Raw genomic sequence first — 25,175 nt, 5'->3', positions numbered from 1 at the left:
GCTGCCACCTACAGGCTAAGATGGAAAAAGCAGAATATGTCATTACCATTTTAGATGCTGAATATAAAATTGGGTTATCTTGGTGGTCTTGAAGTTGGCTGTGGACAAACCCATTGTCACCCTTCCTGAGACATTTCTTTCTCTTGGTAGAGTGACAGTACTTGAATAGTACAGGTTAAGTATTCCTTATCCAAAATTCTTGGGACCAGGGCTGGAGATTTAGCTCAGTGGTTCTGGTGCCTGCCTCGCAAGCACAAGGTCCCGAGTTCAATCCCCCGTACCAGAAAAACCCCCAAAAAACCCTTAAGTGCCAGAGTTTTGTGCTCGCTTCAGCAGCACATATACAAAATTCTTGGGACCAAATATGTTAGAGATTTTGGAGTTTTTTTTTTTTTTTTAATTTGGGGATATTTGCATATAGGTTTTACTCATTGAGCATCCTTAATTTGAAAATACAAAATTCAAAATGCGCCAGAGTCTTTAATGTTTTTGAATTAGGAATGCTCAGCCTGAATTAGAATCCCTTTATATTCTTCCTAGAATTGAGCAGTATCTGTACTGCACTATTGGCAATTAGATACTGCATTTTTCCTAGTTTAAACTAGATTTGCAAAATAGTGTTTATTAAAAAGTGTGAAAAAGTCTTTGTTATTGAAAATATACGTTAGAATCTGAATGTTTTGGTCTTGTTTTTGTTTTGGGTCCTGTTGTAGTGGAGAATTGGGAGTGCTGAGCAAAACATTAAACTAGAATAATGTTTACACTTAGTACTGTTATACTTTGGGTCACGTTGCGTTACCTGATTGTTACTTGTGTGCTCCTCTCCCTTCCTCAGTCTCATCTGCCCTTCAGCACACAATGTGATGTAAGGCTGGTTTTACAGTGATCTTCACACAGTGATCTTTCGAGATGGTTCTGACAGGAGCCGTTCAGGACCTTGTTCACCTTTGCTCCTGCTGGGATTGCAGTCAGAGTGGTCAGTGCCAAAGGGTCCAGTTAGGCCTGTGTGCTGAGCTAAGGGGCTGAGCTTTAAAAATGATATGGAACCACTAAAAGAATTTAAGCTGGAGAGCGATGTGGCCAGATTTTTTTGTGGAAATATTACTTGGGAAGTCCATTCAAGAGATTTGAGAGACATCATATGGGAGCAGTTATTCATAGTGCTGTCTGTGCATTTGAGAAGCCAATCATACTGTCGGCCCAGTTTATTTTTTGAATTCTTTTGTTTGCATTACTTTTATGCCTTTAACAGTTCTGCAGGCAGCATCCAGGTAGGCACTGTTTCTGTACTGCTGTCATGCTGGTGATGGCTGTTACTGTTCACTGCCTTCTCACACTTACCGTGCACCAGCCCCTGTGCACCTCTTGTGCCGAGGCCTTTGTAATGTGTACACAGTGCACGTACACATGATGCCCTTGGCTCCTGTCCGGATGTTTGCTGTTATGCTGGCGCTTATTCACCAGTGTGGTTCTCCTCCTTCCTCTCTGCCTGCATGTCCCTCATGTGCTGCCTGGCATTGTGGGTGGGAGTCACACTGCTGGTAGGCTGCACCAGTGCCTCCCAGCAGTGATCATGATGGTGTAGGGAAAAACTGACTGTGGAAAAAACACAACAAAACTGTTGTCAGAGGTCCAAAGGTGACAGCAAAATCCTAAATCTGTGTTGTGGGAATGGATGGGTGACCATAAGGCAGGGAGAGTAAGCACTTGCCTCAGGTATACAGTTTAAGTAATTGAATAGTGTTAACACAGTCTTCTTTTTTTTTATTTTGGTACCGGGGATTGAACTCAGGACCTTGCACTTGCGAGTCAGGTGGCAGAACCACTGAGCTAAATCCCCAGCCCTTTTTCTTTTCTTTTTTTTTTTTTTTGTATCGGGGATTGAGCTTGGGACCTTGTGCTTTCAAGGCAGGCGGCGGAACCACTGAGCTAAATTGCCGGCAACACAGTCTTCTTTAAAAGTCTCAATACCAAAAAAAAAATTCGTGACAAAATGTCAGAAGTTTAAAGACAAGATTGATGATGAAGCTGTCCATGCAGAGCCACTTTGGAATCTGAGACAAAAGAAAAAACCAGCAATTACTAATTGTATCTATTTAAAAATTTGATATTTTGTTCATTGTGGATTCCTTGAATTTGATTTTTAAAATTGCATTAAAATATTATTGAATTTTTTGGTTCCCCCTTCTATTTTGCACCCAAGGTTTGGGGCCTCACTGGCCTCCCCATACCCTTTTGGGTGTGGGTTGGGCAGGAGTAGGAGAGAGCTGAGAGGCTGTCACCTCTGATGCTCCCGAGACAGGACCTCTTCTTGGTGGGCTGATTCAGGGAAGGGCTGTGCGGGTTTGGTCCTAAAGAATGTGGGAGGCCTCTATTGGATGTGTCTCTTATATCAACATTAGGTTCTTTAAAAAGGAATCTGGATGAGATGATAGTTTTAATAAAAGCTACCAGAAGGTGTTTCCTTCCTCTACTAACAAAAATTATGGAATACAATTTTCTTTGAGTATTTAGCTTGTTCCATGATTGTTTCTTCACTGAGGTTGTTAAATACTGAGTTGATCCTCACAGCCCCCCCCCCCCATTTATGCTGCTCCGTTCATGCAGCCTTTTAAAGCTGGATCTTGCCAAGCTCCCATTCTTGACCTCTCTTGCTGTATTGTAACTATATCACGGCCGAGGGTGTGAGTCGAAGCTGACAAAAGACAGGGTACAGACTGCAAAAATGCAGAGTCTGAGGTGGTGACCTTAACCTCTCTTTTGGCCCTACCTAGGAGAGCCAGTCCTTCAAAGGTGCCAGATAGGTGATATGTAGATACAGTCAGCTTGGCTTTATTCTGGCTGGGACAGGGGAGCAACTAACGGAGAATTTTACTTTGCTTTCATTCTTTTATAGACTTTTTTATTGTCCCAGGCATGGAACTGAGGACCTTGCACATTTGAGGCAGGCGGCAGCACCACTGAGCTAAATCCTCGGCCCTTATAGACTTTTTTTTTAATCCCTAAGGTTTGCTGAGGACAGACCCAGTACCTGAGGAAGGAGAAGATGCTGCAGCCACGCTCAGCATCACCGAGACGCTCTCGGAAGAGGAGCAAGATGAGCTGAGAAGAGAGCTGGCAAAGGTAAAGGACCTCTCCTGTTGGAGCTTCCTGTTTCCAAATGCATGGGAACCGCTTGTGGTCAGTTCTGGGAGAGAAGGTGCCTCATGTTCACTGGTGAAGGTCTTGACTAGGGACAGGAGATAGAGCAGGGGGAAGCCAGTTTGTTTTATATGACAGAACTTAGAGTGAAGTGGCTGAGAGGCAGGGTGTGAGGTAGAGATGGAGGGAAGGAGTCCTCCAGTCTTCCAAGGGGCTCCAAGGATGTCTCAAACACTTTGTTCTTGATTCTATCCTTGCCTGGGTTGTGGATGCAGGCACTGTCCAGGCTCTGGCCTTCTGCTTCCCTCCCTCCCTCTCTTCTTTCCTTTCTTTCAACTTCTGCTTGTCTGCCTGCCTGACTTCCAGCTCCTTTCCTAACTTCCATGTGTTATATTCACATACATAAAGTCAACCACATGAAAGTGCACCATTGAGTGGCATTTAGCAGATTCTCAGTGTTGTGCCACTGTAACAGCTGTCAAGCTCCGAATACTTTCTTCACCTCTGAAGGAGTCCCTCCTACTCCTTAAGTAGTCACTCACTTCTCAGTTCCCCAGCTCAGCCCCTGGCAACAGCTAATGTGCAGGCATTGTTCTTTCATCCTTCACCCTCCCTCCCTCTCTCTTTTTTTCCTCATCCTCTTGTTCTGGGAATTGAACCCAAGGCTTTCATGGTGAGCTACAGTCCCACTCTTTTTTTTTTTTTTCCTATAGTTTTTATTTTGACACAGTCTTGCTAAATTGTTAAGTTGCCCAAACTGTTCTTGAACTGGCAATCCGCCTGCCTCAGCCTCCCAGAATGCTGGGATTGTAGGTGTGTGGCACCATAATATGATTTTCATCTCTATGAATTTAACTATTTTCTGGATATTTCGTATTAGTAGAATTGCACAATGTGTAACCTTTTGAATCTGGCTTTTTTCACTTATGTTTTCAAGGTCTATCCATGTTGTAGCATGTATCAGGAATTCATTCCTTTTTGTGGCTAGGTAATACCCCCCCCCCCCATTATTGTTTGTACATCCATCCAATGATGAACATTTGGGTGATTTCCACTTTTCGAGTGTTGTGGACAGTGAGCTTGCAACATTTATATACAAATATCTAGGGCTGGGGATTTAGCTCAGTGGTTTTGCTGCTTGCTGCACAAGTGCAGGGATCCGACTTCAATTAAAAAAACATTTATGTACAAATATTTGAACACATGACTTCAAGTAGGACTGCTTCATATGAAGCAGTTACATGTATTTAACTTTTTTGGGGAAAAAGTTCCATAGCAATGTCATCGTTTTACATTTCTGTCAGCAATATCTTCATGTCCTTGGCATCAGCCAGTAGATTGAGAAGTTGAGTCTGAAAACTTGCGTCAGAGTTCTAATTCCTACGTTATCTGCTTTGATAACTTTGGGCAAATCATTCCATTTACTCGATTCTGAAACTTACCCATTCCTCTTTGGTTGCCTTTTTCTTCTCATTTTCTACTTCATCAGTGTATGTCTTAAAATGGGACTTCTACAAATTGGGTATAATACTTGAGATCCTCTCTGACAAGCAGAAAAGCCAAGGTCTGTTTTGGACTTACTTTCCAATTGGTGTCTAGAACCTTGGTTATTGTTCTTTTTTCTTTCTTTTTGCAGTTGCATTATGTTTGATTTGCCTTCCATTGTTGAGCTCTACATTTCGTCTTCTGTGTTCTCTAAGGATTTACTTAGCAGTGAAAACAGTTGACTTAGCAATGCCTGTTTAGATTTAAAGGTCATGTCATCTTTGAGATCATAGAAATTTTGTGTAGGTCAGGGCTGAGAATATGGCTTTGCATTAAGCCAAAGGAAGCATTTCTGTAAAGGTCTTGAATATTAATGAATGTACTGTAGGGATTCAGTGTTTCAACTTCCTGGCATAAAATATCTCTTCAGCATGGAGTCTGTTTCCCTCTGTGAGCTTGCCCTTTTCTAGCTTCCTGGTTTAGCTTTTTCTTTGGCTGAGTTTTTCTCTCTTTTTCATAGCATCTGCTCACAGTTTTGGCCTCCACAGCTCACAGCTCACTGTGGCCCAGCTATACCTCAAGGCTTTGTTTTCTAAGTCCTCTCAGCTTCTCCCAGTGTTACTTCAGTTTCTCAACCTGGGCTCCTGGATGAGAGAGGTAGATTAGTGGAGCAACCTTCACACCAGGCAGTCACTGCTTCATAGCTTCAGTGGGTCAGGGCCCATCAAGACCTCTGCAGGGCTCTGTGGATGAGGCAATTTAATTTATTACCATGATGGCATTGACCGACACTGGGACTGACAACACTGAGTCTAAACTCATAAAGCACACATGAAGGTCAAATTTTGGTTTGGGATGGTTATGCATATTTTGCTGGGGGATGGAGATTATTTTGATTTAGCATGCAAATATCAGTTTAGTGAGTATTCATGTAGAGTAGAAATGTCTAGCTGGAAAGTTAGATCAGAAGTCAGGAGATAGGAATGATCAGATTTGAGAATTATTCGTGTAAAGGATTCAAGCTCCAAACTTCTGTGAGATAATTGAGTAAGGAAATACAGGGAAAGAGAGGAGAGCGAAGGCCAAGGACAACTCACAGGGTTGCAAAATGCTACCATGGGAGGGAAAAGAATAGCTCTATAGGAGGGATGAGTGTGAAACAGTTTAATGATACTACATTTGTAAAGAGACAGAGAAATTTTAAAAATATTTTAAGTGACTACAATTTTGAGTATTGCATTGCTCTAAAAACCTTACCTGAATGACTCTTGTCCATATTTCTACCACAAATCCCTTCCTCATAGGTGGAAGAAGAAATCCAAACTCTGTCTCAAGTGTTAGCAGCAAAAGAGAAGCATCTAGCAGAGATCAAGCGGAAACTTGGGATTGGTTCACTACAGGAGCTAAAGCAGAACATTGCCAAAGGGTGGCAGGATGTGACAGCCACGTCCGCGTATGTTCCCTCAATCACACGTTTTTCTAGACAATGTGAAAGACAGTTTTGCATGTTTTCTTTGGGGAGGGGGAGATAAAAGGGATGAGAATGCTTCTACAGCTTTTGTTTTAGTCATATAGGGCACTGACTTTACAGCTCTCAAGTGTAGCTGACTCTTTTTCTAACTTTGGTTTTCCAGATTGTTCTAGGAAACAAAGAAAGCCAGCCTTATATAAAAGTTGAAGAAACAAAATTCAAATTTCAGAAATGTTATAGAGCAGGCTGCTCTTACCAGTTTCTCTTTGTGAGGTGTTTTTCCTGCAATCAACCATGGGCTGAGAATATTACATGGAAAATTCTAGAAATAATTCAAAAGCTTAAAATTGCATGCCATGTTGAGTAGCACCATTAATCTTTGTGGTCCCCCTATATCCAGCTGGGGACATGAACTGCACTTTTGTCTAGTGTGTTCAGGCTGTATGTGCTACCTACCTTCAGTCACTTAATAGCCGTGTAAGAGAAAACAGGATTCTATAGGTTTTGATAAGATCTGCAGCTGTAGGCAGCCACAGTGGTCTTGGAACACATCCCCAACACATTAGGGAGGGGACTAAGGAATATTGAATTTTCAAATACATACACTGTGTCATTTAGTTCTCAGCATAACCCAGTAAAATTGAAGGCAAGAGAACCCTAAGTGAGCAAACGGGCTCAGATAAGTGAAGTGTTGAGGTCACAGCCTTTCTCAAAATGTGGAGCCAGTCTTTTTGTTTTATTGCTTGAGGCAGGATCTTGCTATGTATGACAACCTTGAATTCACTCTGTAGCCCAGGCTGGCTTCAAATTTGTGGTGCTCCTCTTGCCTCAGCCTCCTGAGTGAGTGCTGGGACTACAGGTGTGCACTACCATGCCTTGATTTTTGGGAGTGGGGGGTACGGGGGATTGAACTCAGGACCTTGCACTTGCAAGGCAGGTGTGGTGCCGCTGAGCTAAATCCCCAGCCCTCTTGATTGTTTTTTAGGCCCTGCTCAATACATATCATCTCATGTGTCCTCAAAGCAGAGGCCAGTCCCTTAACCTGTTTGTCTTTTCAATCGCACAAGTCGTGATACAGCATGAGCACAGCGCAGTTTTGAAGCTTCTACCATCAGATGGAACTGTTCCATGTTTTGTGTAGAGCCCAGCTGCTGAGCTGAGGAGCTGAGGAATTGTTTGCATCTTAGCCATCAGCAGCAAGGCTGACTGGGTTCCACCTGGGCCTGTTTCCTGCCCATGTTAATGCCAGTTAGCACTGGGAAAACATGCAGGAAGCATATCTTGGACTGTATTATCATAAGCTCTATTTGGTCCTGGTATTTGATGTTCGTGGGGAAAAAATGCCTGACCATCCATGTCCACAATGAGGTTTGGTGGCCTTTTCTGGTATGTTCCTCATTCTTATTGTGGTCATCATCATTTTTTCTCTATCTCCTGGGGAGAGGAGGTTGGTAATTTATCCCTTTCTGTTAGAGTGGATATTCCCCAGAGTCATTTTAAGTATTATACCTTAAACATATTCTGTTGAGAGTCCAGTAGGCCCTTATTTGGTAGCTCTACAGACAAGAAGAACTTAATTTTTGTTTTGGTTATGTGGAAAAGGAAAGAAGAGGTATAATTTCTTTCAGACGCTGGCTCCCTCCTCTCCAGCATGGGGGATTGAATCCAGGGGCTCACATGTGCTAAGCAAGCACTTTCACGAAAAAAAAAATAGGTACAAGCAATTAGTTGTGACCAGGTCTCTCTAAGTTGCTCATGCTGGCATCAAATTTAAGATCCTCTTGCCTCGCCTTCCAAGTACCCAGAATGAAAGTTGTGCTCCGGCACGCCTGGTTCATTTTTAGTTTTTGTCCCATGACTTTTTTTTAGCTCTTACTGATTTCTTTGGCATTGCCTTTACGAGCCTCTGTCTTTCCATCTAGACTAGGGCACTGCAGATTATGTCCAGATGATGGTTCAGTCTAAGATGATGTGATTGTTGCTGCTTTGGTGGTTATGAAGGGTTTTTGACATTCATTCATTCATGTGGTACTGGGGATTGAACTCAACCGATGTAAACACTGAGCTACGTCCCCATCCCTTTTTTATTTTTCATTTTGAGGCAGGGTCTTGCCAAGTTGCTCAGGCTGGGCTTGAACTCTCAATCCTCCTGCCTCAGCCTACCCAGTGCTGGCATTATAGTCATGCGCTACTATACCTCAGCAAAATATTTTAGAGAGTTCTCAAACAGGTGGTAACCACTGCACTTAAAATAATTGGTATTAGAAAAAGTTAGCCAAAAAAAAATTAGCTGACATTTCTTTTTTCTGTTCATTTCTAATTGAATACAGATACAGGAAGACCTCTGAAACCTTATCTCAGGCCGGACAGAAGGCTTCAGCGGCCTTTTCATCTGTTGGCTCTGTTATCACCAAAAAGCTGGAAGATGTAAAGTATGTCTGCATTTTCTTTGCTTGCTAAGAGGCTGCGGCATAGTGAAGCATTGGTGTGGTTGCTTTTGCTTCCTGGTGTTGTCCGGGGACACTGGATTCCCTGTTGGATTGAAGGATATTCCTTCAATCCAGGATCTGAAATTCTTGCTCAGATCTCTCTAGGCATAGCATTCTAACATCAAAAATGGTTGTTTTCTGAATCCATAAAGGTTGTTGAAAAATTGTGGTTGCAAAACTTTTGTGTCTTTTTTTAGTACTTCTGATCGTATTCGGTAAGTATGTCCCTGGTGGTGGGAAATTTGTGATTGTGGACCTTGCTTGGTGTCTTTCTGGGGATAAGTAAAAGGGCATTGACTTGCACTCTTGGATGGAGACCTGGCTTTACTTTCTGTATGTACTTGACATCTTTATTCCATGGTGTGATTACAACATGCTTATTTGTGCACTGATTTGTACTAACCTATAAGCTGTACCGACATTCATGCTTAGGCCTAAATCTTAATTTTGAGCTATTGCTTTTTATTTTCCATTTGTATTTTAGATTAGTTTGCAGATTTTTCCTTGTCTTTTTGATAAAACCACTTCGTAGTGCTTTTGTGCCTCCCTCCACCCGTGTGGATTAGAATAGTGCTGAAAATGACGAGTGTGGTTTAAATCAGCTGTGCTTTTGTTGGCATGCAAAATTTGTGGTTAAAAAAAAAAAGCTCAGATTGCATGACTTTGTGTTTTTCGTTCATGGGGAAAGTAGATTCTACAACCAGAACTTTAGTTGGCTAGGTTTGGTCAGCATTACATACTTTGTACCACAGTAGCTAAATTCCTTGCTTATTATATTTGGAATATCATTCTAAGTGTAATGTAATAACTGCAGCTTCCTGGAACTCCTGACAGTCCATTACACATATACATCTGTTTGGTGCTTTTGCTTCTCTTTCTGCTGACTGAATCACTTTAGGGCCCAGGTAAAACATGTGACTTTTAAAAAGTAGGTTATTTAATTGTTTTTGATTTATCAGAGCTTCCTTTCTTTTTTAATGCTTACTCTGGCTTTTTACAGATTGCAGGCCTTTTCGCATTCCTTTAGGTAAGGAGAGTTCCACCCATCACTGCAGCCTAGCAGTTGTGTGAGACAAGTGTCCTAAGCTTAGATGAATATGTCATGTCAGATTGTCGTGTTTGTCCACTACATCCAGTATTCTCCTTGCATTTGGAGTATCTTTCTCTCTAGTGCTTCTTTTTTTTTTTTTGGTACCAGGGATTGAACTCAGGACCTTGCGCTTGTGAGGCAGGCACAGTGCCCCTGAGCTAAATCCCCGGCCCTCTAGTGCATTTTTAATTTCAAGGGAAGATTTCTTGTATACCATGAGTAATGGATAAATTAAAAGAAGAATTTGACACCAAGGTTCAATGGATATGGAAATGATTTTTAAGTTTAATTAATTAATTAATTGATTTTAAAAGCAGCTTTACCATGGCATGCAGAATTCCTCCCTTTTAATCTCTAACTTTGTTTTTTGATGGTTTTGTTTCTTTGGTGCTTTTGTAAGGAAGTTGAAATTCTTTCACCTGGGTCTCATTATGCAATTATAATAGGCTGCACGAGTACTGCCTCTTGGTAGTCTTCTGTGTTCAGTGGTTACTGTACTTTTTGTGTATGGTAAAATCAACATAAGATTTACTGTTACTCTGTACTGTTTAATATTTGTTTTACTCCCTCATAGTTTTTACTATTTTATTATTTCTTCCACTAATTGTAGTCTTTAACACAAGGCAATTTCATGGTTTGCAAAAGGAAAAAGTATACTAGGCCAGTACACAAAGTACATTAAAAAGATGTTAGTCTAAACCATGCCTTCTAGAAGGAGTCCTTGGGATGTTGAGTAAAACTCTACCATAGGCTCTAACATCCAGTTAGATGCTGGAGGAAAAAAATAGTGGAAGGATGTCTTTAGAGTGTAAGCAAGAGGATGATGAGTCTCCCTCTCTGTCCAGCAAATGCAGATTGTCTTCTAAAGCAGTCACTTGCTGTGATCTAGCTATGGAGGCAGATCCTTACACCTCTGGACTTGGTGACACCTAGTCCTAGAAGTTGGAGGAAATCATAAGGATGCATGAATTCTAAATGTTAACTATTTAAAGCTAAAATTATGTTTTTATAAAAAGCAAATAACCAGTGATAGGCGGTGACTGTGTATCTTAATTGCAAAGTGCTATAGGCACCTGAGTGAGCATTCATTCGGTCGCATATAGCACTCTGCTAATCTGAGAGCATGCTGTGACAGATCTCGAAGTAGTGGTCACAAAGCAGATGTGGCTTTTGTTGGGGTAGGGCTTAAAATCTTTGGAATGGATGGGGAAGGAGGAGAGGACTTGGGATGCATTAAGAATGAAAGAGCCCGTAATTGCTCAATTATAAAGCAATGTTAGGTGTGATATAAATACAAAATATAAAAATATGTTAGATGTAACGATATGGCTCAATGTGTACTGACTTGTTAACTCATCAGAAACAAGCTAAGTTTTGTTTTCTCATTCTTTTTAAGTTGCTTTTTTCATTTCACTTAAAAATATAATTGAGATCCTCAACTGTTTTCAGTCTTGTTTTTAATGACCATATGTATCAATATCAATATGCAAGGTTAAATCTTTTGATTAACATTTGAAAATGAGAGAAATAAGATTCTCTTAAACTTTGTAATTCCTACAGATCAAAAGTTGAATAAAACCTCTTAATCTGATTTAATTTGTTCAGACATATAAAGCAAAGCACATCTTTTAGACTATGTGGGTCACAGAGGCAAATGCTGGCCCCGTTCTGCCAGAAACTGTCCGAGGAAAGGGAGCTGACCTTAAGCTGAGTGCTCCATCCCAGTAGCAAGGTCCCTCTCGTGGGAGGGGATGCTGGTGTGTGTAGGAGGTCCTTTTGCCACCTGCTCTGAAACAGTTGGTGAATCCTGTTAATTGCTTTAGATCCATCTTACCTGGCAAACTTAGGCCAGTGATTTCACTGAGAGGTAATAATACAGATACAGAAGGAGAAATGTACTAGTCATTAGATTTAGCAACAGATTTTGTTTTACATAGCCAACATTATCACTTGAGATTTAGATATTTGTCGTTATTCCTTGATGGGAAGAGGCAGAGGGAGAGGAGCGAAGGAGAGGAGGAGACAGAGGAGAGGGGGAAGTAGAGAGAGATGGACAGACGGGGGTGGGGTGGGTGGATAGGAAGAATGAGAATCCGGGTATCTGTCTCCGATGCCCTGTGAATGTGGGCACAGTAGAGCTGAATGGCAGGGGCGACAAGGTCATGAGCAAGATCTGTCCCTCTGGGAACAGCAAGCCCCACTCTGAGATGTGTGCATTTTCACTCTGCTGCTTATTTACTTTTTAACATGTATGGTAAGCATTGACTCATGCGTTTACCATTTTGAGAGAAACTTTAAAAGAACCTTCCTATTTCAGTCTGTGCCACCATGAAACATAAATTTTTATTAATAGAATACTGTAATAAGGGTAGTTTCATTTCTCTGTGATAGATTTAAGAGAACGTGCTAATTCAGTTTGCCTTTATTTCTGAAAGAAATTTCTTCTTTTTAAATTACTGTTTTTTCCTGTATACCTCTAGGTATTTTTTCTTTGTTTTAGGTTTATTAAAAATATTGCAGGCAGGTCTTTGCCACCCAGAGCAGCACTGATCAGACCCAAAGCTCAGCTTCTTCTCAGTCTCATTTTTCTACCTTTCCTGTAATTCGCTGTGTACTGCCATAGCTCGCAGGAGACTAGGACTTAACTGCAGAGGTTCTAGTAATGTCCCCTTTCCCTGTTCCCTACCCTTCTCCATTGTTGGTGGGAGTGCAGACTGGTGCAACCACTGTGGAAATCAATATGGAGATACCTCAGACAACTAGGATTTGAAGTCCCATTTGACCCAGCTGTTCCTCTGCTGGGTATCTTCCCAAAAGAATTAAAAGAATCATACCACAGTGATATATGCTCACTCTCACCCAAGTTTATAGTGGCACAGTTTGTAATAGCTAAAGCTTGGAAACAGCCCAATTGCCCATCAGCTGGAGACTGGTTAAAGATGTGTTTTTTTTTATAAAATGGAATACTACTCAGTCATAAAGAACAAGTGGAGGCACACTGAGGCCATACTCTTAAGTGAAATAAATAGGACACACATGTGTAAATACTGAATAGTTTCTCTGGTGTGAAAAACTAAAAGTGTAAATAAGGATCAAAATGTATAATTGTTACTGTGTAATAGGAAGAAAAGATCTAAAGGAGCAGGGGAAGTGGGAGGGGTAGGGGAAAGGAAAGAGAGGGGAAAAGAAAAAATATGAGAAAAGGAAAAAATGGAAACAGAGTCTTTGGAAATAGGGAAGGGTGGAGGGGGTGAAGGGAGGGCAGGGGAATGGGGAAAAATAAAAACCAAGATGCATCATGTAAAGGTACAAGATCCCAATGATGAATGTAACTGTATTGTGTACCTAAAATGTACCAATAAACTTAACGGACAAAAAAAATATTCCAGGCAGTTGCTTTTTCCAGAAAATTTCTATTCCTTAATGGGAAAAGAAATGTCTTTTCTCAGAAAGAGATTATCTTTTGATTTGAATTTTAAAAATTATATTATTCTATCTTTCATATTAGTATTTTCCAATTTAGTTAGTAATTGTTTATTCATCCTTCATTCAGAAAGACTTATTGGGTGCTGGCTGTGTGTCAAGCACTGGTCTAGACTGCAGGGGCAGTGCTGACAACTGAAATAAACTGAAATTTGAAAATTTTGAGAGATAAAATCTAATATGAAGTAGATGTTTTAACTAAAGTCGTCTGTTATAATAATAATGGTTATTATGACAAATACATATAGCAGCTCTGAAGTAAGTGAAGTTACTGCTTGGATAGTACAGTTGAGGGGAATCCCTGAGGTTGCAGAGAAAGGATTAGTAGCTGATGGTTGCATTCAAACCCTGCACACCCTAGTTTCAGAGTTGGCATTCTTCTGTGTGCCTCCCAGAACAATGACAGTTTGAGACAGTGTCCCCCAGACCTTGCCCAGCAGCTACTCTTGCATTGCCTACACCAAGAGATTGTTTCCAGAACAAAATTGTGTAATTACGCATAGTCTGCTCTTACAAGTGTGCCTAGAATGCAGAAGTATTCCAACAGGTTACCCATTAACTCTTCCTCCACCTGCTACTCGCTTCTTTCTCCTTTTCCCTTACTAGGGATATAAAGATCAAATAACTGTGTGAGAAACCAGGAAAATCTTAGGGTCAATTTAGATTTTAACAAAACTTTTTTCAAAGTAAGGGTGAACATGAAATTGAGAAGCACTAGTATTAGATGGCCCTTCTATTTTTTTCTGTATGTGTCAAGGAACTCGGCTTGCTTTTCTTTTCTTTTCTCTTTTTTTTTTCCTAGTCTTTTGAGAGAGGGTCTTGCTATGTAGTTGAGGCTGACCTTAAATTCACTGTGTAGCCCAGGCTGGCTTTGAACTCACAGAAAATCTTTCTGCCTCCTCCGCCTCCCAAGTTCTAGGATTACAGGTTTGTACCACCACACCCTGCAAAAGACTCAGTTTTTAATTTCTGTTTTAATTAGGGTAATATATTTGAAGGTTACAAAGCCAAGTGAAAAATTTTGAACAAAATTTGCTTTGTAGATGCTAACTGATCCTTACAACCTATTAGAGATGATTCTGGCCCAGTAGTAAGATGCTTTTCTGCTTTTTAAGTTTTCCGTATAGTATTTAACCTTGATTGAAATTGGAGATTTGATATGAAGTTGAGGCAAGTTGAAGCTTTGTGTAACTTTCTGTAGAGCACCTGGAAATGAAACAGTGGCTACCCAAGTTAATTCCAGACTACCCTCCAATGAAATTGAATTTCATCTAAATACGGATTGTAGAGAGGATCACATAACTGGATGGAATTGAAATGGGTTTGTGTTCCTTGGCCTTCCTACTAAAATGGCTACACCAAAAAGAAGCCTTGGGTTTAAATCTCTGTTGATTTCATTCTGTTTAACAAGTGTACTTTTGTCTTTTTATTGTGAAATAGAACAGTGCTCAAACTCAAATTCAGCTCAATAATTTTCACAAAATAGATCTTACTGTAGTCACACTCCCTTGGTTTTCCTCACATATTCCTGCTGAAGCGCATTTAGTCAGCATGCAGCCCGAGTGAGGACAGAGGACCCAACTGCCAGCCATGGGAAGAAGATGGCCCTTTAAGTGGGGTGTAGGAATAGGGAGTAGCATTAATTGTGAGTTTCTGAAATTTCTACTTACTTTTAACCACTTAAGTCCTCATTTTGTTGATTCTATTGAATTTGTAGATCTCATGAACAAGCACTTTATCATATTTGGCCATTACTCAGCTCCTGTTGCCAGAATTTGGTAGTTTATAACAAAAATGAATGTACCAGTGGAGACTGCTTTGGTTATGAGCAGAAAAGTTAATGTGTGTTAGCTCAGCTTAAAAAGGAAATATGCTGTACAGATAGAAAGTTCTTTGTAATCCAAGGAGAGGAAAGGATGCCTCTCTGAAGGCAACCTGATAACTGGAAAGGTATTAGGCATTGAGATAGTAGAAACCAAGGGAAAAAAAAAAAGAAAGAAACCAAGGAAACCAGCAAACCCGTTCCTCTCTCTGCCTGCATGGTCATCTCTCTCTAAGGTCCTCTGCCTGTGCCTGCTTATATTTGATTCTTTTTGGGGGAACCAGTTTCCTCTGGATTCTTGTAGCTTTCACCTGGTTTCAAAAAAAGTTTCATGAAGAGATGCAGATGAAATAGCAGTGAGATTCCACCTTACCCCAGAAAGAATGGCGGCTATCAAGAAATCAACCAATAACAAGTGTTGACAGGGGTGTGGGGAAAGAGGAACCCTGCTCCACTGCTGGTGGGAGTGCAGACTGGTGCAACCACTGTGCAGATCAGTATGGAGATACCTCAAAGAACTAGGACTGGAAGTCCCATTTGACCCAGCTATTCCCCTGCTAGGTGCCTTCCTCAAGTAATTAAAAGAATCATACCACAGTGATATATGTGCGCCCATGTTCATAGCAGCACAGTTTGTAATAGCTAAAACTTGGAAGCAGCCCAATTGCCCATCAACTGGAGACTGGATAAAGATGTGGGGGTTTTTTTTGTTTTTTTTTTAATAAAATCAAGTACTACTCAGCCATAAAGAACGAGAAACTAGACACATTTATAGCTAAATGGATGCACATTGAGGCGATACTTTTAAGTGAAATAAATAGGACACACATGTGCAAATACTGAATAGTTTTTCTGGTGTGAGAAACTGAAAGTGTACATAAGGATTAAAATGAATAATAGATAAGATGAAATAGGAAGAAAAGGTCCAAAGTGATAGGGAAATGGCACGGGTAGGGGAAACAAATCAAGAGCAAGGAAAAAATATGAGAAAAGGAAAAAATGGAAACAAAGTCTTTGTAAATAGGGAAGGGTGGAGGGGGTGAAGGGAGGGGAGGGGAATGGGTAAAAAATAAGAACCAAGATACATCATGTAAAGGTACAAGTTCCCAATGATAAATGTAAATGTATTGTATACCTAAAAGGTAGCAATAAAAGAATTTAAGAAAAAAAAGTCTCATGAACATTGAAGTCCATGTGACTTTCTAACCTAAGTGCCTACTGCTAGCTGAGCCAGCAAGTGTGGCATCCTGATTGTAATCTGCTGGGATAAGAATCTTTTTTTTTTTTTTTTGGTATCAGGGATTGAACTCGGGACCTGCCGCTTGCGAGGCGCCTGGCGCCGGAACCATTGAGCTAAATCCCTGGCCCTGGGATAAGAATCTTAATCGTGAACCCCCCCCCCGCCCCAATTCAATCCAGACATTCTGTAGATCACCCTGAGTTAGATGTGGTGGGTGGTGCTCCACAGACCTGTTATCATGGGATTTGTGGCAGGAGGTGGTTTATGGTGGTGTAGCTGTTCCAGGCAGGGCTTTTCGAAGGGCTTGAGGCAGGACGGGTATTGATTGAAGCTCTAGCTTCAAATTTAGAAAGATGTTTCTTTCATCTTTGTCTTTCAAATATGGGGCCAATACACTTCATATGAAGAGAACTAGCAAATTCCTAGAATATAGTGGTTTACTCAAGATATCAATCACCATTGTAGAATAGAGGATACTGAGTTACGTGGACCTGTTCTTGTGTTACTTAAGACAACAAATCCAGAGATGTCCAAATATTTTATTGATTCCTCGAACTGCCAGAATATTTTGATGCATATCAAGACCACATTCTGTTATCACACATTAGTGGAAAACTACATTTAAGGAGCTATAGTCAAAACACATTACCATTTGTAACAACCGAATCGTTGAGAAAACTAAAATATGAACACACAAAGTATTTAAATATAATTGAGAATCTATACTTTGAGCTATCCACTTCACCCACAGGAAAGATTATTTACCAAAAAGAGCTGTGCCAGTGGTCAAAATACTACATGCATAGTAACTATCAGCAGAATGCTGTGATGTTATGTTTTAAGCTCTGAGGTGGTCTCCTCCTGTGGGAGATGGCTAAGATAGCCTCGAACTTGAACAATCAGTGAGCCGCCTTGTCCCTGAGTGGAAGAAGGATTTAGTAAGAACAATGGCCAAATGTTACTTGAGTGGCCTTTTAAGAGCATTTGGTTTAGTCAGGATGAAGTGTATAAGGAAGTACAAAATACATACTGTTATTGCTAAGGAGTAACATGTAATTTTAAAATCCCTTTTAAAGTTGTCAAATGGGTGATTTATTTTGAAGCTTATCTATTCCAGCCTGGAAACTAATACCAGAGACAAAGATGATTGCAGAGGCGTGTCACTGTGTGTGTCTGTGTGTTTGTGTGTTATGTGTGTGCTTTTGAGGGGAGGTGGTGAACACTGAGTTAGGAGTACCAAAGACCTAATTTCCATTCTTGATTCTGCATTGACCCTGGGTAAATCATTTAACTTCTGACCTCAATGTGATATATTTTACAGATCCAGGTGAACTCCTGTTTCAGTTTTCAAATGCTTTAAAAACGTAAGGTTTTAAAACTTGGTTCTAATAGGGATTAGGATTAAATTGGCTCATGAGTAAAGGTAAATTATGTTGTATTAACTGTGATCCCCTCCACTTTCAAAAGTAGATAAATTTTTTTTTTTTTTTTGATACCGGGGATCGAACTTGGGACCTTGGCAGGTGCTGTGCTGCTGAGCTAAATCCCTGACCCTAGAAGTAGATAATTCTTCATGGTGCCAAAAGATAAAGTTTGTAGAAAGCAGTTTTGTTGGCTTTTTTGTATGTTGAATTACCACTCTGTACTAACATCATTTCTATCTCTTTTTAATGCTGCCTCTTAAGTATACGCTCCATTCAACATTCAATTAGCATGCCTGCTATGAGGTAAAGTATATTTCTATAAAATGTAGTTGGTCTTAGGCTTGTGCTTTGTTGATATATTTAAATGAACTGTTTGGAAGTAGCAAACTAGCATTCCACTCTAAACAAGTGGTGTTTGACCAAATACCAAGTTTCATTTACTCTTTCAATGTTGGCCTGGGTACAAGAGATACATTAAATGTTTATAAATTTTAATACAAGAATTATTTGTTTTACTTCATAAAAACTTTCATATCTGAAGTGTTTCATTGGAAAGTGAACACTGCTCCCTAATTAAACCTTTTCTTTTGGTGTATACAGGTAGTTCACTTCTTTTGTCTGCATTACCCCTAGTTACACTCCCCTTTTTTTTTCATCCCTCACAGTTTTGTTTCCCTCATCTTGCTGTGACATATAAAACCATCTGTGATTTAACAGGACGGTTGGCCTTCAGCAGCGAGCATTAGTGGTACATGTTGTTACCTCATCCAGTCTCCCCAGACAATTTAGAGGGTTTTAACAGTATGTGCTTGGCTTAGACTTCACCTTGCACTGGAATCATCTGGAGGGCTTGTTAAACCCTGCTTGCTGGGTCCACCCCTAGTGTTTCTGATTCTGTAGAACTGGGGTAGGACTTGAGAATTTGCATTACTAACAAATGATACAGGTGGTCTGGGAGATGCACTTTGAGAACCACTGGCTTATGGTATTCAGCCATCCCCACTGGGGGAAGGAGGAAGCCCCATGTTGCCTTCTTTGTCTTTTTCGTCTTAGCAGTAGAAAGGATATTCAAAGCCACATGGATAGGATAAGAACATTGGGAACCCATGTGTGAGAGTCAAAAGCCCTGTGAGCATCCTTAAAGTGGATGGATTTTAAGGCAGTTGTGAAGCTTCTGTCAGCCAGGGAAGCTTGTGAAGTAGCAGAGCCAAGTCCAGGCTTCCCTGTGGACCCCACTTTCCTTGTCCATGATGCTGTCCTTTAGGAACTGGGATCCTTGTTATGGAACTGCTGATGGTCTGCTTGTCTCATCTGGGTTTGGGTTCGTGCCTGAGTTCTGCCGGGTAAGATGTGACTCTAAACAAGAGTTCTAGAGTGTAACACCTTAGCCAAAAGTAAACTGATCTAATAGTGTAATTTTCTTGTACAACAAGAAATTGTTTGGGGGAGAGACAGAATTGATGTTTTACTTGGCTTCCTTCACTCTCTTCACACAGGTACTTGAGTGTTCTGTAACTTGTATCTGAGGCTGTCTTCATGAATTCAAATGCAGTTTTATAGAAATAGTAGCTCAGAAGTGGATAGTCTTACATTATAAATATTTGTGTATGTGCAAATAAGTATAACAGTTCTTTTGCTGGTTGACAGTGATGGTGAAGAGGAATTCAGTCAACTGTTTTCACAATTGTTGGGATTTTTCAATGTTTGTAATTTTACTATTCATTTTTTTCTCTCCATAGAAATTCCCCAACTTTCAAGTCATTTGAAGAAAAGGTCGAAAACTTAAAGGCAAGTAAAGAGATGAATAGGGTCATTGCAACACATTGCTCGGTGCCTTAACTTTTCTTTGATGTGGGCAAAGCACTCACCATCGGTATTTCTTTTTTAAAAAATTTAAAGAACTTTACTCTTTATGACATTAATGGACATTTTAGGGTGTATATACAGTTTTAATATTTTTTTTGAGCATATGTTACAGCATAGTAGCATACTGAATGCTGAAAAGTACGACTTACAAAGCAGTAGTCGTTTAGAAATTTGAGCCTTTTGCTTTTATTCATTTCAAATACTGGAGGCAAAAAATATAGAAAGTACAAAAGATATGGTGCTACTGCCCAGAGATTGTGATGTATGTAGAAAGTAGTACTATGCTATTATGATTTTAAAAAGAATTGGGGGCTGGAGGTGGAGCTCAGTGGTACAGCACTTGCCTAGTGTGCACGAAGCCCTGTATTCAATTCCAGCATTGCGAAAAGAATAAAAGCCATACATCAAAACATTTTCCAGTATCATTAAATATTCTTCACTATTGTGTTTAGTGGCTGTTAATGTCTTATAATGGACAGCGTTTGTTTGATCCTCAGTGATTGGACAATCTGCTATTACTGTATTAGAATGGTGCTTGTCATTAACTATTTCAGTTGCGTTATTAAGATTACAGTATATTCAAAATTATGAAATCATTAATTCTTTGTAATTACAAAGGCTATTTGGGTTCTCATGCACTGCCTGACCCTCTCTAGTTTCTACAAAGCCCAAATAGTCATTTCTTCCTAACCTGATAATTACAGTGGATACATTTTAAGGATTTAATGTTTTATATAAAAACTAATTTTACATAAAAATTAGTGTTTTATTTAAATGAATTTAAATGCTAATCAGTTTAGACTTTTAAAACTGTAAACAATTCACTTATTTTCAAATTCATCTTTTTAACATTACAGAGGCAGATTACATTTATTGAAAGAAAATCAAATGCTGTACAGAGATCTGGAACTTTATTTGCCTATATAAACATTAGCACACTGTTTATGCACACATATGTAAATACTTTTTTGAGTCACAATGTACACACAGCCTGATAGCTTATTTATTCAGCCCCCCTCCCCTGGCACAGTGCAAGGTGAACCCATTGATTGCAGAGGCTGACTGACTTTGCTGATACCTCTCAAGGGCCGAGAGAGATCCTTGGAACATTGCTCATGTGTTTGATGATTAAAAATATATCAGTCATAGCTCAGTGGTTTCGCCGCCTGCTGCGCAAGCACAGGGACCCGAGTTCGATCCCTGGTACCAAAAAAAAATATCAGTCATTCTTTTAGATTTATATAAGACCTGTTTTATTCTTCTTAACGCCTACTCATATACTTGAAAACAAACTGTATGCTGCAGAAAGTCAAGGCTTACCATAACTCACTTCTCAGTATTGTTAGGATTCTCATGTCCTCAGCTGGACGTCTGCCCTAAGCATTAGTCTTTGAAATGGCTAGTTGGAAGCCAACGTGTGTTCCATTTTGATGGTTGACCTGCACAGGAACCTCTGTAGTCATTTGCTATATATTCTCAACATATTTAGACTCTATCACTGTGGTAAAATACACTTTTAAAATACAACTTGTAGCTGGGTGTGGTGACACATATCTGTAATCCCAGCACTCTGGAAAGCTGAGGCAGGAGTTTCAAAAAGTTTGAGCCCAGCATGGGCAACTTAGCAAGATCCTGTCTCAAGAAAGGTGTGGGAATGTAGCTTAGTGCCAAAGTCCTGGGTTTAATCTCCAGGACTGCCTGTGAGTGTGTGTGGGTGTTGGAGTCATTCAGATAAAAAGTAATTTTATAAATACAGTATTGTATATCAAACATATTCCCAAGGAAACTGCAAAATAGTTGTATGCTTGGGTTATAAATTTGGCAGTTTACATTTATATTCAATTAAGCACTGTGTTAGCATATACTTTTACATTTTGGATTGCTTTATCTGTGATTACTGATCATCTGCTATGACAGGGAAAGTTGAGGGTGCAGTGAGGATTAATGGTAGGAACCTCACCTTGCTTGTTAAGTGGGAAAGTCCAGGAAGGCCTCTCAGGGGACCCAGTGATAGAAATGGAGATCTTTAAGGGGTTGGGGATTTAGCTCAGTGTCAGTGTGCCTGCCTTGAAAGCGCAAGGTCCTAAGTTCGATCCCCGGTACGGGGGGGGGGGGTGGCGGGGAGCAAAAACCCAAGAAATGGAGATCTTTAAATTGAGAGGAATGTTTGATGATTGAAGACCCTGTTGAGGAATGGGGATCTCTGTAGTTAGAGCAATGGGAAACCATTGAAGGATTTTAAACAGTCCAAGGAACCCTTTCCTCTGTGTCTGGGGATCCTGTTAGGGTATAGATTTCAGTTCTTTAGTTAGGGGGAGGGCAAGTGTCTTGAGAGTCTTCATGTCTAACGATGAGTCTGCAGTCCTTGGACCCCATTTTAAGTAGTAAAGGGCTGAAAAGCTTATACTGTAACTAGGAAAAACATTTCTTTCATTTGCTCTCCTCAGCATTTCTTGAATGAGTGTAGCTGAATGAACACTTTGGTGCAATGCAAAATGTTTATCCAAGCATCAAGAGAGTTTAGCCATTTTGGAGTTTTAGGCTTTACAAAGTTCTTTAGACAAATTTTCCTATGAAGAACAAGTAGCAGACCCCAATCTGAAGATTTCAGCAAGGAAGAAAGCATTATTTTACTAACAAACCACGCTGAACATTGTAACAGTACTAACTTCCATATGTCTATAAATGATCACTGAGCTATCAGGTTCCTGATTTGTTCTTGAAAGTAAATTAGCTGAGTCAGCTAATTTTGTTTCTTGTCTTTTTTTTTTTTTTTTGGAACTTTTTTTTTAAAGTCTAAAGTAGGGGGAACCAAGCCTGCTGGTGGTGATTTTGGAGAAGTCTTGAATTCAACTGCAAATGCTAGTGCCACCGCCACGGAGCCACCTCCAGAACAGACACAGGAGAGCCTGTGAGATTGCTACCTTTGTTCCACTACCCACTGCCAGATGCTGCAAGCAAGATCCAAGCACATCTTATCAACATTTGTTGCTATGGATTTCTACCAGATGTGCTTTTATTTAGCTTTACATATTTCTTTGACCAAATAGTTGTGAGTTAAACAAAATGAAAATATCTTCACTTCTACTCGCAGGAAACACGCTGAATGTGCATTCAAGGCCCTTTATTTAGGGAAATACTATTATACAGACAACAGGTAGTACCTGGAGACACTTGCTAGAATGATCTGAGAACCTGCAGGTGATCACAGTTGCTTTTCTACTTTACAAAATTGCTCTGCATCTGAGATGCTACTTGGATTTTTGTCTTCTAGATGATTTTTTTTCCTTCTTTGACTGTATATTTGATTCCTAACTCAAATTATTCTTTTAAATTTTCTTAGTCCTGGTTATTAAAAGTTTCTGTGCCATTTTATTTACATTTAAGGGAAGAACTTAACAGCTACAAAAAATTTGTCTTTGAATAAACACTGTTTTCGTATAAGGTACATATCTTGGGTGTGTGAAGATGTCAGATTAAACAGCTTTAAATCCAATTTGTTACAGTTGTGTGACAGTATATACAGTAATTCCAACTACTGGGTGACTTGGGAGTGGGATCTCCCCATATCCTTATTAACTGCTATTTGTAACTATAACCATTTCAGCATATTTGTTTTTTTGCCACTTATATCGACTTTTGATAATATTAAAATTTTAATTTCAGAGTAAATGGACAGTTGACCAAATAACAGAGTCTAGCATATCAGGTTGAAATATAAGTGTGCTCATCCATGTTCAGTTAAACACCTGAAGTTTTAACATGGTAAAATCAGTCACATTAGGGGAAGCATTGCTGTCTCCATTTAATCCATTTAGCACCTTTTAAAATAAGCACACAGTTATGACTGATATAACTTGAACATTTTTATACTAAGGTGTTGATTCTAACTCCTGAGGGTGTAATTTATTAATAAAAATGAATTCCTCATTTAGCTCAGTGGTTCTGCTGCCTGCCTCACAAGTGCAAGGTCCTGACCCCTCCCCCTCAAAAAAATCCCTCATTCTCTGCTTGTTTGCAATGTTAGAAATGATACTGTAGACATTGCTCTTACTTTGAAAACTGGGTGTCCAGGCTAATGAATCAAATCCTCTGCATAGAGGCCAAAGGTACTCTAGTAACTTAATAACTACTGACTTACACCACCATTTCCTTATGCTGTATGTTTAGGCCTACAATGTTATCTGTTATTTATCAAATTGCGATTGTTTTCTTGTTTATGCCAAATGTTAACTGCCAAGCTTGGAGTGACCTAAAGCAATTTTTAAAAGCATGACTAGATTTACTTGAAGATAAATTCTTCTGTAAACCAAATTTGAAAAGCTACAATGTTGATTGTTACAAAATGACGTGTTGCCATTCTTGATTGCTAGAGCTTTTGTTAGCACTTCGGATGCGAATGAAACTGCTCTATTACATGTGCAAAGCTTAAATAAATTCTGCATATCAGTAGTATAGGTCTCAATATTTATTATGAGGTCAGTGGTCTGAAATGGCTTGTTGTATTAAAGAGTAATTCTAGTGTCTATACTTTGAAAACTGTATTTCACTGTCAATTTTAAATCACTGCTTAATGCTATCAGACTAACATTTTAAATAATTTCCTTCTAGGGGCTTAAGGCAAAGATTGTTGAAGTTTTGTCTGAGAAGAGCAGATCTGTAGAAGTTTGTTCCTTTGTAGAAATATTGTGGTTATTTAACATAGCTGTTAAATTATTTTTTCTATCAAGGTTTTTTTTTTTTTTCTGTGTTCCTATATCTTCTCTTCATCATATTGTTTGTTGGGTGTCCTGCCCTGTTCCTATTTTTCCGCAATGGCAATTTCTTTAGGTAAGAGATGTATCTTCAAATCTCTTTTCCCACCATGAGGAAAAATGAGTGTGGGAAGTGTGGATGCATCTATATAGGTGAGTATTGGGCACGGCTATAAAAGAAACGAGAAACTCCCTTTCCTAGATACCTTCCTAATTTAAAAATTATTTAATCTATTATACAGCACTCTGCTCTTAGAAGTAAAAAGATGAATTCAGAAAAATAAATATGGATTTAGAAATATTATTCACTGTGTTCTTTGTGGCAGATTTGGTATTATAAATTGATATATTTAGGAAATTTGAAACATTGATTAGTAGGACTGCCAGAAAGTGACCCTGGCTACTCTGTGTTTAGCATAACAAAACAGGAGAGAGAAATCTGTTATTTATGAAATCTCAGAGATTTAAGGACCTTACACAAAGCAGAGTCCTTAAATTATAGTTTGTGGGAAATAAGCTTAGATCAAAGTAATCAAGATGACTCTAACTGGATTAGCCTAGCAAGTCCAATTTTCGAAACATAGAAAAATACATTTAATTTGGGTCATTTGTGGATCTGTTAAGATACATGGTGTATTTTTTGTATAGTATTTTAAAGCAATAAAAATTCTCTACTTTGGGTATGGGTTCTTTCGTATGTATTATCTGTCAACGAAAGGGGCAAGTCTATTAAGCAACTTCTCTGAAGCCCTTCTAACCTGGATATGTAAAGAACCATAAGTACCTGTGTTGAATCAATGTATCAAGCAAGTGAAGAAAAAAAACATGCTGGCTATTAAAATGCATGTATTAAGTGACTACTTGCTGTATATGTTCCAAAGGAAGTGCTGCATAAGGCAGTTTGTCAAGA

At 39.5% G+C, this 25,175-nt stretch overlaps 1 protein-coding gene across 15 annotated transcripts in view; it reads left to right on the top strand.

The window, feature by feature from the left end:
- Tpd52 (tumor protein D52) overlaps positions 1-23,963 on the top strand; it is a 101,821-nt gene extending 77,858 nt beyond the window's left edge. For 4 of the 15 annotated variants that reach the window (XM_087190515.1, XM_087190516.1, XM_021255997.2 and 1 more), the window contains 8 exons: positions 3,008-3,123; positions 5,931-6,079; positions 8,428-8,529; positions 8,784-8,801; positions 9,587-9,613; positions 17,907-17,948; positions 19,385-19,433; positions 22,307-23,963. In XM_087190515.1, the coding sequence (XP_087046641.1) occupies positions 3,008-3,123; positions 5,931-6,079; positions 8,428-8,529; positions 8,784-8,801; positions 9,587-9,613; positions 17,907-17,948; positions 19,385-19,433; positions 22,307-22,426 (623 nt within the window). In that variant the 3' untranslated portion in view covers positions 22,427-23,963. Of the gene's footprint in view, positions 1-3,007; positions 3,124-5,930; positions 6,080-8,427; positions 8,530-8,783; positions 8,802-9,400; positions 9,492-9,586; positions 9,614-17,906; positions 17,949-19,384; positions 19,434-22,306 lie in introns of all 15 variants that reach the window. The other 11 variants (XM_087190517.1, XM_087190518.1, XM_004842013.4 and 8 more) reach the window with 5 other exon arrangements.
- The last annotated feature ends 1,212 nt before the right edge of the window (positions 23,964-25,175 follow it).

The sequence above is a fragment of the Heterocephalus glaber genome, unplaced genomic scaffold (genome assembly GCF_053883595.1).
Source record: "Heterocephalus glaber isolate CG9 unplaced genomic scaffold, H.glaber_assembly_v1.0 deba00001553, whole genome shotgun sequence".
Lineage (NCBI taxonomy): Eukaryota > Metazoa > Chordata > Mammalia > Rodentia > Bathyergidae > Heterocephalus > Heterocephalus glaber.
This window is presented reverse-complemented; position numbering and strand designations above follow the sequence as displayed.